Below are 14,460 nucleotides of genomic sequence, written 5' to 3'. Positions count from 1 at the left end.
TTCACTTCATTTAAATTCAGTAGAAGTCCAATAGGACATCTTCATGATATAAAAATAAGCATGTGTATATGTGTGTGATATCTGTTTTAGGAGGCAGTGGTGCAGTATGAACAGTATGAACAGGAAGTCAGAAATCTGCAGGTCATGATTGAAGATGCTCACCGGGTCATTCAGGACCAACCTGTGAACACCAGTAACATTCAAGAGCTGCAGGAACAAATTAACCATCATGAGGTGTGAAGTTATTTTTGTATTATTTATATACTATTATAGTATTTATTTATATTTTTATTTAATTTTAAAGTAATTTTGTTATATGCTTTTGTCTTTTTTATATTTCTAAATTGCTTTCGTTTATTTTTATTTCAGTTTTTGAGTAATTTTAATACTTAAACTTCAGCTTATTTATTTCGAAGTAAATTATATTAATTCATATTTTACTTAAGCTTTATTTTATTTGTAATATTTTTAATTATATAAATGTATATTTTAATTCAGCTTTCAGTTATTTTAATTTATTTGTAATACTTTATTATTAATAAAATAATTAAAAACAAATTAAAAGTTTTAGGTAAAAATCTGAGATGGGTATTCACCTCAGAGATTTTTGTAGACTTTATTTTTTATGTCTACTGTAGTTTGTGTTTAGCCATACTGAGGTTTTTTTTTTTTTTTGCATTAATTTAATAGGCAACTACACAACATCTTCTGCATTCATTTTTTATCTAAACATTTAGATAAACGTTGCAAATGGTGCATTAATTTTTGCAAATGGTGCACTTATTTTTTATCTAAACAGGAACTGGCCCAGAAAATCAAGGGCTACCAGGAGCAAATTGCATCCCTGAACTCCAAGTGTAAGATGCTGACGGTAAAAGCTAAACACGCCACCACGCTCCTATCAGTTAGTGATGCAGAGGGTTTAACTGAGAGTCTGGAAGAACTGGACGGTGATGCTATTAAGAGAAAGACCTTATCACAAGTCTCAGTACGTACCACTAGAATGTTTTTAAACTGTGTGCATGTTTTTAACTGGCTACAGATTTTTATGTTGTATTAAAAATAATTATCCTTAAATCAGGATAAATTTACTTTAGTAGTTTACTAGTTTTAAATAATTAATTTTGTAAAAATATTTAGATATTTTGCATGAAAGCACAACAAAAGTACTGATTATTCAGAATAAGAATAAGAAATCGAGTTGCAGTGTGTTGGTTAAAAACTGACCCTCTTCCCTGGACAGTCTTTTTTTCTTACCTCTCTGTGATCTTTGCATGTCATAATTAATTACCTTTACAGCTCTGTGCACTGATTGACTAATATCTTCTGCTTTGTGACTCTCTCTCTCTCGTGATGCTGTCAGATGTCAGCTGGTCGCTGTCAGTCTCTCCTGTCTCCTGTGACAGAGGAGTCTGGCGAGGAGGGCACCAGCAGTGAGATCTGCTCTCCTGCTTTCTGTCGATCTCCCTCTCCTATCACTAACACTGAAGCAGCCATTAGCAAGGTATTAGCAGTAATGCCAAAGCAATCTCATTTCTAGTAGACCTTAAACCTGTGCTGCCCTTTTACAATTACCAGTTTCACCTTAAATAAGTAAATAAATAAATAAAAATAACTATTTAAAAAAAACTATACACAGCATACTATTTATGAAAAAATTATATGAAACAATATGCAATGTAATTTATGCAATAATAAAAATAAATTCAAATAATGAATGGTTTATTTGTCCATTACAAAAATACAATTTAATTGCATTATTTGTAATATTTCTGTATAGTTTTAATTTATTTTTATTTCAGTTTTAGTAATTTTAGTACTTTAACAGTTAGTATTTAGTTCAGTTAATAAGTCAGCATTTCTAATTTAATTTCTACTTAAAATTTTATCTAATATTTAAATGGCTTGAGTGTGATTGCAATAATTAAGAAAAACTATATAGATGTTTAAAAAAGACTTAAATTATAAAAATGCACATCAGCATTAATAAAACTTAAACTGAAATAAAATGAAAATGGAATATATAAAATTTTAAAATACAAACAGATTATATATTATTATATGTGACCCTGGACCACAAAACCAGTTTTTTTTTATTAATATTTTTAAATATTTATTTATACATGATCTAAATAATAAGCTTTCCTTATTAAAATCTTTTTATTGAAAAAATGCCAACTTTAAAGTTGTCCAAATGAAGTCCTTAGCAATGCATATTACTAATCAAAAATTTTATTTTGATATATTTATAGTAGGAATTTACAAAATATCTTTTTAGAATATGATCTTTAATTAATATCCTAATGATTTTTGGCATAAAAGAAAAATCCCTAGTTTTGACCCATACAGTGTGCTACTTAAGACTGGTTTTGTGGTCCAGGGTCACATATAAAAATAATAAGAACTATAATAGTATCTCAATGATACTAAAATAGCAATGAATCATTACATGTGAAGTCAGTGAGAGACTGCAGCACATTGACTGATTACCATGATATATTTATTCTTGGATGTTTTCTCTTATTTACCATCATGTTTTTGCCTGTCCTAAATGCAGATGTCCATGGGAAGGGCCACTCTCACCAGAGCGCCCATCCAGGAGCTGTACAATCCCACACTGGAATCTGTAGCGAGTTTAGATGATCTTCAGCGCTCATGGGAGACCCTAAAAAATGTTGTACGTACTGTATGGCCCTTTTGGTCAACACTCAGATGCACCAGGATTTAAAATCCAGTCTTTGAGTTAATTGTGTGTTTTACAGATAAGTGAAAAGCAGAAGACACTCTACGAGGCTTTGGAGAAGCAGCAGCGCTATCAGGGCTCTCTACAATCCATCTCTACTAAGATGGAGTCCATCGAGGTCAGATTAAACGAGCCCCCTATGCACGATCTCAGTCCTGATAGACAAATGGTCCTACACCAGGTGAGAGGTTTGAAATACTGTACTCCAGCTGTAGACTGTAGGAGATTTATAAGAATACTGATGTTCTGATATTGCCGTATTCCTCCAGAATCAGATGGAGGAAATAGTCAAACTGCAGAGTGATATAGATGAGCTTCAGTCCAGCTTCACAGAAGAGCTGATCTCTGATGCCGTGGACTCTGACTCTGTGGATCAGCAGGCCATGCAGTCCACACTCACTGTGCTGTCCGAGAGGATGGCCACCATCCACATGAAGGCTTCTGGAAAACGCCAATTACTTGAGGTATACCTAGAATAATAAATACCTTGAATAAAATATAATAATATATAATATAACATTATTATTTAATAATAATGTGACCTGTGCTGGCAAAATGAGTCGGAATGCACACAGTTTAATTTTGAGCTACAGGCAAAAGAAGTAAAAAATGTCAGTTTTGGTCGAATTTGAGGTTTTCACAAAAATGGATTTGAGGATTGAGAATTAGAATTGTTACTCTCAACAAAGATGGCCAAGGCTATTAGAGGCTCAGTTGCACTACAGTGGTCAGGGTCATACAGAGGTTTTCCAAGACGGGTTCCATTCCATTTGCTCATTTCCGACCCATTTTGCTAGCAGGGGTCAGGGGTCACATATAACTGCTCTTTAGAATACTGTGCACACTGCAAAAAATGCATTTCTTACTTAGATGTTTTGTCTTGTTTCCAGCCAAAATATCTAAAAATTCTTAAATCAAGAAGGATTTTCTAGACCAGTAAAAATTATTGTCTTGTTTTCGGAAAAAAAACAAGCCAAAATTAAGTGCGTTTTTGCTTAAAACAAGCAAAATAATCTGCCAATGGAGTAAGAAAAATATTCTTGTTTTCTGTTTGAAATGAGATTTTTGTTGCTTACCCCACTGGCAGATTATTTTGCTTGTTCTAAGCAAAAACTCACTTAATTTTGACTTGTTTTTTCTGAAAACAAAATCATTTTTACTTGTGTAGAAAATCTTTCTTGATTTAAGAATTTGGAGATATTTTGGCTGGAAACAAGACAAAAAATCTAAGAAAGAAATGCATTTTTTGCAGGGCGTACATAATTCCCCTGTGGCTGTGACTTCAAATTTAGTTTTGAAATGCAAACCAGGTGTGACTGCCTATTTAAAAAAAGTTAGTAATGTTAAAAAAGAAAAAAATAATATTGTAAAAAATTATTTACAATAAAAAATACCTTTTAATCATAAAAAACACATCTTATGTTTTTGTAATAAGCCTCTTATGTTCACAAGGCTGCGTTAATTTGATCAAAAACATAGTAAAAAAAAAACAAATATTGTAAAGTATTATTACAATTTAAAATACCTGTTCACTATTTGAATATATTTAAAATTGTAATTTATTCCTGTGATGCAAAGCTGAATGTTCAGCATCATTACTCCAGTCTTCAGTCTTCACATGATCCTTCAGAAATCATTCCATTTTCTTCAAAAAAAAAAAAAAAAAAAATATATATATAAATATATATATATATATATATATATATATATATATATATTAGGGCCGGGACTTTAACGCGTTAATTTAGATTAATTAATTACACAAAAATAACGCGTTAAATTTTTTTAACGCATTTTAATCGCACTAAGTTTTGCACCGCGGAACGTTTCTCACTGGATTGGATTCGGCGGACCGATTATACTGGAGCACAAACTAGCGTTCAGACAAACTTATACAAAAGAAGCTGCGTCCGTCCTAAATAGTATTGTATGTCCCAAATCGTAGTATGTTTAAAAAGTATTCCAAAGATTCCCGGATGGTCTACTACTTAACGATCAATGCACTCTCTTAACTGCTAATATTTCCCGCAACACATTGCGCCGTGAACGAGGATTCGATTAGAACTACAAACACGCATAAAAAGTGTTTAAAAAACTACAAACATGGAGGATATACGCGACCAACGGACAGGTAGAGAAAGGGGTTTGAGTGATAAATAATCAGTGTGTAACCTGATAAAAACTATTTTTTAAATGTTATCCGCGTTATATTCCATGTGCAGCAACATTTATAATGATAGGTTTGGTCATTAACGTGCCTCTTGCTACACTTAATGGCAATATTGCACTGGTCTGTTGGACTTGGTTGAACAAAAATAAACAATATTTTGTTGCTTAAGCTTATGTATTCAGTCATTATTCAATGGTATACTAAAAATCCATGTAAAAATCTTAATTCTCACTGTTCTCAGGTCAAATATTTACATGCGATTAAAATGCGATTAATTTCGATTAATTAATTACAAAGCCTCTAATTAATTAGATTAAATTTTTTAATCGAGTCCCGGCCCTAATATATATATAAATATATATATATATATATATATATATATATATATATATATATATAATAAGCTTTCCATTGATGTTTTGTTTGTTGGGCTAGGACAATATTTGGCCGAGATACAACTATTTAAACGTCTGTTATCTAAGGGTGAAAAAAAAATAAGTTCTGATATATTTACGGTAGGAAATTTACAAAATATCTTAATGGAACATGATCTTTACCTAATATTCTAATGATTTTTGGCATAAAAGAAAAATAAATAATTTTGACCCATACAATGTATTTTTGACTATTACTACAAATACCTGTGCTACTTATGACTGGTTTTGTGGTCCAGGGTCACAAATGATCTTAATTTTTTTGGAAAGTTATGGTGTACTGATGTTTTCACTCATTTAATAGCCTGATAAGGGCTTCTGTTCTTTAAAGATGCCCAGTATATGTTTATAAATAGTTATTTTGATGTGTGTAGGAGCGACAGAGTGAACGTGTGGAAAAGCAGCAACAGGCACAGGCTTTGCAGCGCTACCTGAACGAGGCAGACCAGCTGGACCAATGGCTGCAGAGCACTCGCGGTAACATCACTTCCTGCTCTCAGGACTCAGACATGGAAGAGCAACTCACAGACTGTCAGGTTAGAGCGCCCCCTACAGCAGATCACTAAAAATGTGTACTTTATCTCTCATTTAGAGATTGATGTACACAAGAAAATTTATTATTTTGTATTAACTCCTGAAATGTATGCCTGCATTTTGTTTTTGCTTAATTTCAGTGGGAACAGGAACAGGAAACTTTGTTATCCGTAAACAGCAGTATTAGAAGGCCTCTGAGCGTTTAGATGGATTGATTCCTAAGAATCTGTGGCACGAGCTGTAATCAGATTATGTAAATGTCCCAGCGCAACACCGTTCACAGTTATAATGGCTTTGAGGGTATTAAACGATTCCTGTGAGATGATTGGTGCTCACTGGAGATCAGTCCCGCCTTCTGTTACATATTAATGAGGGTGGCTGCGGCATTAGTGGGGAAAGGGGCGGGGCTTCTTTTGCCTTCATGGGAAGGTTACAAACTGGCAGATGTCCCACTGTGAAACACCTTGACTTTTTATTAGAAGCTTATGCGTAGTCTTGACATTTTTAAAGTGAATTTTGGATCACTTCTTTTTGGATATATTTTTATAAGTTCCCGTTATCCTAAAGAATGCATGCTTACTGGGAGCATGGCACATGAGGGATTATGGATAATGTACAGCGCTGTAGGTGTCAGTAACGGACTGGGATGAAAGCGGAAGAACCATGTTTGAGCTGGCCTCGCTTTTGTTGCTTTTGCAGACCATGCTGCTGGAGATCGAGGAGAAGGTGCTGGCTCTCTCTGAGCTCTCCAGACACAGCGAGAATCTTCTGCTGGAGGGCCCGCCGGAGAACAGGGAGGACGCAGAGCAACTGGCCAGGAAGTTGCGTACCCTGAAAGGCAGCCTGCTAGAGCTGCAGAGGATGCTGCAGGACAAACAGATCAACATTCAGGTGGGCCTTGAACTCCGAATCAAGGTGGGAAGCTTAGACATTGTTCACTCTGATGTCCTAGAGAGGTTCATTTAAAAATGCAATTAGCTTAAAAATGACCAAGGTGGTACCATGGTTTGGTGATAGTACCAATAATTATGTCATGATCTTGAAAAATTTATTTATACCATATGTGACCCTGGACCACAAAACCAGTCATAAGTAGCACGGGTATATTTGTAGCAATAGCCAACAATACATTGCATGGGTAAAAATTATTGATTTTTCTTTTATGCCAAAAATCATTAGGATATTAAGTAAAAATCATGTTCCATGAAGATATTTTGTAAATTTCTACCGTAAATGTATCAAAACTTAATTTTTGATTTGTAATATGCATTGTTAAGAACTTCATTTGGACAACTTTAAAGGTGATTTTCTCAATATTTAGATTTTTTTAGATTCAGATTCCATATTTTCAAATAATTGTATCTCGGCCAAATACTGTCCTGTCCTAACAACCTTATTTATTTTGCTTTCAGATGATTTATACATCTCAATTTAAAAAAATTACACTTATGACTGGTTTTGTGGTTCAGGGTCACATATATCATTACGTTAGATAGTTTTATCATGGTACATAATAATAATAATAATACATTTTATTTTTGTAGAATCTTTTTGATAAAATGCATCTTAACATGGTTCACCGGTGAGAATAAAAATATTTACAACAAAGCATGAATGCAATAAAAACAAATAAAAGCTATTTTTAAAATGACAATAAAACCCTAATTTAAAATGAGGAAAAATATATATATATTTAACGACAGTAACTTTTTAACAGTTTTTAAAACTTTAACACTTTTTAATTTCAAAATCTGAATTTTTAAAAACTGTAATGTTTTCTATAAAACTTTTTGTAGAAAAACTGATCTTATTTTTTAAAACAGTTATTAAGTACAGTTATATTCAGGATTTTGAAATGTAAATAAAAACAATATCTCAATGCAGACAAACTCAGTATAGCAAAAATAGCATTTATTAAAATAAAATATATTTTTTTATAATATGTTTATAATATTAATAGTCCTGGGCAATGATTAATCATGATTAATCACATCCAAAATAAAAGATTTTGTGTACATAATATACGTGTATGTACTGTATATATTTTATATTTATTTATATATAAATACACACACATGCATGTATATATGTAAGAAAAATATGTTATGTTTATATATTATATATATTTACATATGATAAAACTTATACAAATATAGATATACATGTAAATACATGTAAATATTTTATGTGTGTATTTATATATACATAATAAATATTATATAAAAAAACTGTGATTAATTGTTGCCCAATTAATAATGTTAAAATATTAAAATAAACATAATATAAAATATGTTTTATAAAAATAAAATGGTTATTCTATGATAAAATAAAATATGACCAAAACTTGTTTCTTTGTGAGATTCTTTTCGTCTTTAAACATTTTGTCTTTTATGTCCTGCAGGCGACTTTAATTTGGGAGGAGTTGAAAGGCCCTCAAAGAGCAAGCGTAATAATAATATATTACAGCTTTTTTTGCTTGTCACTCTATGTGCGGAATAATTCAGCAGCACTGGGTTTAGTCTGAATGTGACAATCTCCTGCATGGCTTCCTTTTTTTCTGCTATATATAAGAATATTGCAGATGAAGACTGAAGATTTGATTAATGATCTGTTGATCATTTGATTTTATGATCATGATTCAGTTTCAGCAGTGTGTTTTTTGGTAAGTACTAATGTTTTCCCTCTCCTGCAGGATTCCTTTAAGGAGCCATCAGACTCGAGTGAATCAGACTCAAGTCTCTCCCAGAGTCCAAACATGCAAGATTGGCTGGCCCAGGCCCGCTCCACACGCAGCCTACAGCACCAGGACACCCTCCAGAAACAAAAGGTAGATTATATTTTACAAAAAGAGGGTTGTTAGGTTTTGAATGATAAAACAGTGGATCTAGAACTATAACAACTATGGCCTCCAGTTGGACTGAACTTTTAGTAGTCTACTGTAAGTTGCATTTAATAAGAAAGCATTTGTTAAATAAAAAAATATATAATTTTCTGTTAATTCAGGAGCTTGAAGAGCAACTTGCAGAGCAGAAGAAGCTGTTGAAATCTGTAGCGAGTCGTGGAGAGGAAATACTCACTCAGCAAGCGTCACCCGTCAGAGCCAGGTATCATTTTTCTCACATCTTTCTGCAATATCTTTTTTCCCTCAAACTTTTACATCTCTGATTTTCTCTTCACAGTTCTGTCTGTCAAATGTTCTGCAGTGCGACAGAGATCCTCTCGCCTGGTGTAGAGCAGGAGGGAGACATTCAGGCCACAAAGAAGCAGAGGAGAAAGAGATGGGAAAGTCTGAAAAAAGACATGGCCACTAAATTACAGCTTCTTATGAACACACTGGAGCAAGACAGCAAACAACCGGTATGTTGACTTCATTAAAGTGTTCACATTAGTGACTGGCTTTTTCAAAACACTGCTTCATGATGCTTTTAAAACAAGCCTTACAAATGAATAAAAGACACAAATTATACAAAAATTTCATATTTAGTGATATTTGATTTGTTAATTGCATTTAATAGATTATACTTTCAGTAAATCATCTGCAGTTGATCTTAAATGTGCTTTTAGGCATGTTCGGGCTTAGTTTTTGTTGCTTTTACACCATTTTGACCAGCATTTTTGAGCTCTGCGAAATAATGAATCATTTTAGAAGCAAGTGTTTCATTTGATTTAAAGTTTCAAAAAGCTTTCTTCTCCTATCACTAGTTCACTTAACTGAAATGGATGGAAGCAGATGACAAATAACTAACTCTTAGAAAGTATAATAAATGGATTTATTACTGTGATGCAAAGCTGAATTTTTAGCATCATTACTTTCAATCTTCAGTGTCACATGATCCTTCAGAAATCATTCTAATATGCTGATTTATTATCAATATTGGAAAAAAAATGTGCTGCTTAATATTTTTAGGATTCTTTGATGAATAAAACATGAAAAAGAACAGCATTTATTTAAAATAGAAATATGTTGTATTTGTGTACATTACCGTTTAAAGTTTTTTTTTCTTTCTTTGAAAGAAATCAATAATACTTTTATTCAGCAATAAATTGATAAACAGTGATAGTAAAGACTTATATTCTTATAAAAGAATTTTTATTTTGAATAAATACTGTTCTTCTTAGCTTTTTATTCATCAAAAGTATCACAGGTTCCAAAAAAATATTAAGCAGCACAACTGTTTTTAACACTGATAATAAATCAGCACATTAGAATGATTTCTGAAGGATCATGTGACACTGAAGACTGGAGTAATGGCTGATGAAAATTCAGCTTTGCATCAGAGAAATAAATAATATTTTACAGTATATTAAAATAGACAACTGATATTTTAATTTGGAATAATATTTCAGTATTTTTCTGTATTTTTGATCTTTTGAGAAACCTCTTTAAAAAGCATTAAAAATCTTACTGATCCCAAACTTTTAAATGGCGATGCATATTAAAAAAATCATTTGTTTTTACAAACTTGATACCTGACATTTGATACTCTTCTTAATCCGCATACTGAACTTACATTTACATTTGCATTTGGCAGACGCTTATCTAAAGCTACGTTGCTTTAATGATATACTGTATATTTGAGCAGTTCACGCATTTCCTCGAAATGACAAAATCTTTTCTCTCGTAAATCTTTTTATTAATCTGTGTTGCATTACTATTAGTCTCCCTCTCCCTCTTTCTTTCCATATTTGAGTTTTCAACTATCATTTTCCTTTAAACTTTAACACTATTCTTTTTGCTGCCTGGCTGCCTTCAGGGGATATTCTTGCATAACTGGAGCTGCATATATGTTGTAATAAGAGGAAACTGCCTCTGTTAGTGGATTGTTTTGTAAAAGTTTTATATTTTCAAACAGTTTTACTCCAGAACTGCTTGTGTGAAGACCGCAGCCCCGGTTTATAAGAGAGAGACTCACGTCCAGGACAAGACCAGCCTGATGTCCCTGCACAATGGATTTAGTCAGACAATACAGGAAATGACCCCTCAGGTAGACACATTATTACAACCCTTAACCATGGTAAAATCACTAAAATGATTTGAGTTGCCTAATTTGACAGTTTAGCATACTGACATGCGTTTGTTGTTGGTGTCATGGTAAATATTATGTAATGTTTGATTGTTTCTGTAGGCCACAGAGAAAGAGGTCATTCTGATGGAGCAGCAGCTTTATTCAGCAGTCACAGCTACGTCCTCTTGGGTGGATGATGTGGAGAACACACTGTTTTCTGGCCCTGCGCTGCTGACGGAGAACGCTGAGACCCAGCTCTCCAACCATGAGGTCTGAACATTGGAAGCCAAATTTTGCTAGATAATAACTGATTCCTATGAGACAGACACTAGCCTTCTTCCTGGAGAAAGCCAAATCCTATTATTTTTTTTTATTAGAGACATTTGTACACTTAAGAATATTATAGTTTAGAATCAGTTGGTATTTCACATAGAAATAGAAATGCATCCCAGTAGTCTTTATACGATTTTTTAGAAATGTTTATCTTTACAAAAGTTACATGAAATTATTAAATTACTTAAAAAATATACTTTACAATTTTAAAATTATTATTAATAAATAATAATAATTTTAAAATTATAAAATTATTATTTATTATATTATTGGTAAGTTTAATTAGAGACACATTCTAGTACTTTTAATATAATTTCTATTATTTTTAGACACTATCTAGTATAATTAAATTTGTTATTTTAATTAGGGACAGTAATTAGAGACCATTTTTAGGTCACTGTTTTCCATCTGTTTATAGAAATGCTTAAGTACTTAACCATCCCTAATAGTTAATGTTGCTTTAGTATTATTTATGCTCTATTAATGTATTTATTAATATTTTGAGAATTTTTAAGAAGATTTAGTAATTTTGTTAAATGCTTAATATTTCATTATAGCTCTAACTTAACCTAATTTAACTTTGTTTTTTTACGTTAATTTTTTTAATTTAGTTTAATTTTTTTCTAATATATTATTCTACAGTTTTATTCAAAAATAGTTTCTAATATTTTAAAGTATTTATATAAAAATAGTATTTTAAATAGTACTTGCTAATAACAAAGTAAAACTATAGACAGGTGTAGAATTAAATAAAGAGCATTTTACCTTTACAACGTGACTTTGTGTACTGTGAATTTTGTTGGCACTTTGATGAATTGCTTATGCTTCGCCATTGGATAAAAGCATCGGATAATGCATGAATGTACAGTCAAATCAAAATGAACAATTTAAAAAATATTCAGACACCAGATATATAAATATATTTTTTTAGTAGTGGGTGAGGATAGCAAAATAAAGTAAACTGTGACATATTATACCCCAAATTTCTTCATATAGTGTAAAAAAAAAAAAAAAAATTGGGACCAAAAATTATTCAGACACTTTGACCTGACCATGTTTTTTCTTAAGTGACTTTCATTGCTAATGCAACCTTTTTACACCACAATCTGAAGAAAATTAAGCATTGCTTGGTAATTGCTCAACAAAGTATTGATAGTTGTGCAGTTGGTTGATTGTAGTCCATTACATACCTATCAAAGTTTTTTGACATTATCAAGATGAATTTGTTCTGACACAGTTTAACTCTTAAGTTCTTGTCATATTTTATTACCTTTTTTAATAACAATGAATAAACTGTGATAATGTGAAAAATGTTGAAAGTGTCTGAATAAATTTAGGTTTGACTGTGTGCACTGCAAACAATGCTTTTCTTACTTAGACTTTTTGTCTTGTTTCCAGCCAAAATATCTAAAAATTCTTAGATCAAGAAGGATTTTCTAGACAAGTAAAAATTATTTTCTTATTTTCAGTAAAAACAAGTCATAACTAAGTGTGTTTTTGCTTGAAACAAGCAAAATAATCTGCCAATGGGGTAAGAAAAATAATCTTGTTTTCTGCATGTTCTTTCTTACTGAACATTTTTTCCTGTCTGTCTTGATTTAAGAATTGTTAGATATTTTGGCTTGAAACAAGACAAGAAAATCTAAGTAAGAAAAGCATTTTTTGCAGTGTGTATAAATCTTAAGTTTTAGTGAAGTTAAAATGGACAAACACTTCCTTGCTTACCTCACAGACACTGGGAAAAGAAGTGACGGAGGTGACGAGGCAGGTCAGCCACAGCGAGGGGTTGATAGGCGGCTCTGTGGGACTATCTGAGGAAGAGCAGACCCTGATGAAAGACACCCTCGACTGTCTGACTCGACGCCTGGGAGCTTTGGACTCGGCGCTGGACCGCCGCTGTGACACCATGAGGAGCCGAATGCGGGAGCTCACAGCTTTCCAGGTGGGAATCAGACACCATTCAGTTCTGTATATTAATGCAACACTGCAACATCATCTCAGTTCCTGTTTCTTTTCAGACGGAGTTGCAGCATCTCTTTACAGCGCTTAGTGAAAGCAAGTTCCAGATTATCCAGAAAATGGCAGGAGTTCTTGACCACACAACGACTAAACAGATTGAAGTAAGAAAAAATAGTTCTTGATTGCTAATTAATGCATTGGGTAATTGCTAATTGTATTTCGTTATTAGACAAAGTTAAATTCCAGAACAAAAACCCTTGTCATCCAAGATGTTCGTGTCTTCTTTTTTAGTCGTAAAGAAATTATGTTTTTTGAGGAAAATATTCCAGGATTTCTCTCTATATGGTGGACTTCTATGGTGCCCGTGAGTTTAAACTTCCAAAATGCAGTTTAAATGCAGCTTCAAAGTGCTCTAAATGATCCCAGCTGAGGAAGAAGGGTCTTGTCTAGCGAATCGAACAGTTATTTTCTGAAAAAATTTACAATTTATATACTATTTAACCTCAAATGCTCGTCTTGTCTAGCTCTGCGTCAACTCTATGTATTCTGGTTTAAGACAGTTAGGGTATGCCCAGAAACTCCCATCTCATTTTGTCCTCCAAATCCGTCCTACATCGCTGCAGAAGTTCCAACCCAGTGTTTGAATGTGCAAGGAAGATAAAAGCACTTTAGAAAAAAAGGCAAAATAGCGATGTAGGGCGATTTTGAAGTTTGAGGAGAAAATGAGATGGGAGTTTTTTGACATACTGTATTGAACTGGAATACACAGAGTACACTCAGAGCTATTTATTAATTTTTTTTTTTTTTTTTTTTTACAAAATTACAGATTGTTTCACTAGATAAGACCCTTCTTCCTCGGCTGGGATCCTTTAAATTCCTTTGAAGCTGCATTTAAACTGCATTTTGGAAGTTCAAACTCGGGGGCACCATTGAAGTCCATTATATGGAGAGAAATCCTGGAATATTTTCCTTAAAAAGCACAGTCTTTACAACTGATCGAAGAACGATCTGTACATTTTTGTTCTAGAAGTGAACTTCTCCTTTAACAGCGATTGCAGTAGCATCCCAGTGTTTGTTTCATTTATATACTATTATAGTATTAATATTTTGAATATTTTTATATTTTTACTTTTCATTTTAATTTTACGTTTTTTTGTGTTGTTTTGTCATTTTTATTAGTTTTAAGTTTTTACATTTATATTAAAATTTAATTTATTTATATTTCAGATTTAGTCATTTTAGCACTTAATCTTAATTTATTTCAGTCAAGTTAAAATGTTT

General features: G+C 32.4%; 1 protein-coding gene across 1 annotated transcript in view; it reads left to right on the top strand.

Moving 5' to 3' along the window:
- The window catches only part of LOC141296270 (nesprin-1-like), a 100,898-nt gene that overhangs the window by 86,105 nt on the left and 333 nt on the right, over positions 1 to 14,460 (top strand). The window contains exons 90-104 of the mRNA XM_073827534.1: positions 91 to 234; positions 800 to 1,024; positions 1,364 to 1,504; positions 2,558 to 2,677; positions 2,763 to 2,924; positions 3,013 to 3,207; positions 5,722 to 5,883; positions 6,581 to 6,772; positions 8,574 to 8,708; positions 8,885 to 8,985; positions 9,085 to 9,238; positions 10,735 to 10,866; positions 11,008 to 11,157; positions 12,953 to 13,162; positions 13,239 to 13,340. Of these exons, the coding sequence (XP_073683635.1) occupies positions 91 to 234; positions 800 to 1,024; positions 1,364 to 1,504; positions 2,558 to 2,677; positions 2,763 to 2,924; positions 3,013 to 3,207; positions 5,722 to 5,883; positions 6,581 to 6,772; positions 8,574 to 8,708; positions 8,885 to 8,985; positions 9,085 to 9,238; positions 10,735 to 10,866; positions 11,008 to 11,157; positions 12,953 to 13,162; positions 13,239 to 13,340 (2,325 nt within the window). The remainder of the gene's footprint in view (positions 1 to 90; positions 235 to 799; positions 1,025 to 1,363; positions 1,505 to 2,557; positions 2,678 to 2,762; positions 2,925 to 3,012; positions 3,208 to 5,721; positions 5,884 to 6,580; positions 6,773 to 8,573; positions 8,709 to 8,884; positions 8,986 to 9,084; positions 9,239 to 10,734; positions 10,867 to 11,007; positions 11,158 to 12,952; positions 13,163 to 13,238; positions 13,341 to 14,460) is intronic.

The sequence above is a fragment of the Garra rufa genome, chromosome 21, assembly GCF_049309525.1.
Source record: "Garra rufa chromosome 21, GarRuf1.0, whole genome shotgun sequence".
Lineage (NCBI taxonomy): Eukaryota > Metazoa > Chordata > Actinopteri > Cypriniformes > Cyprinidae > Garra > Garra rufa.
Note: the sequence above shows the minus strand (reverse complement) of the source record. Positions and strands in the feature narration are given on the sequence as shown.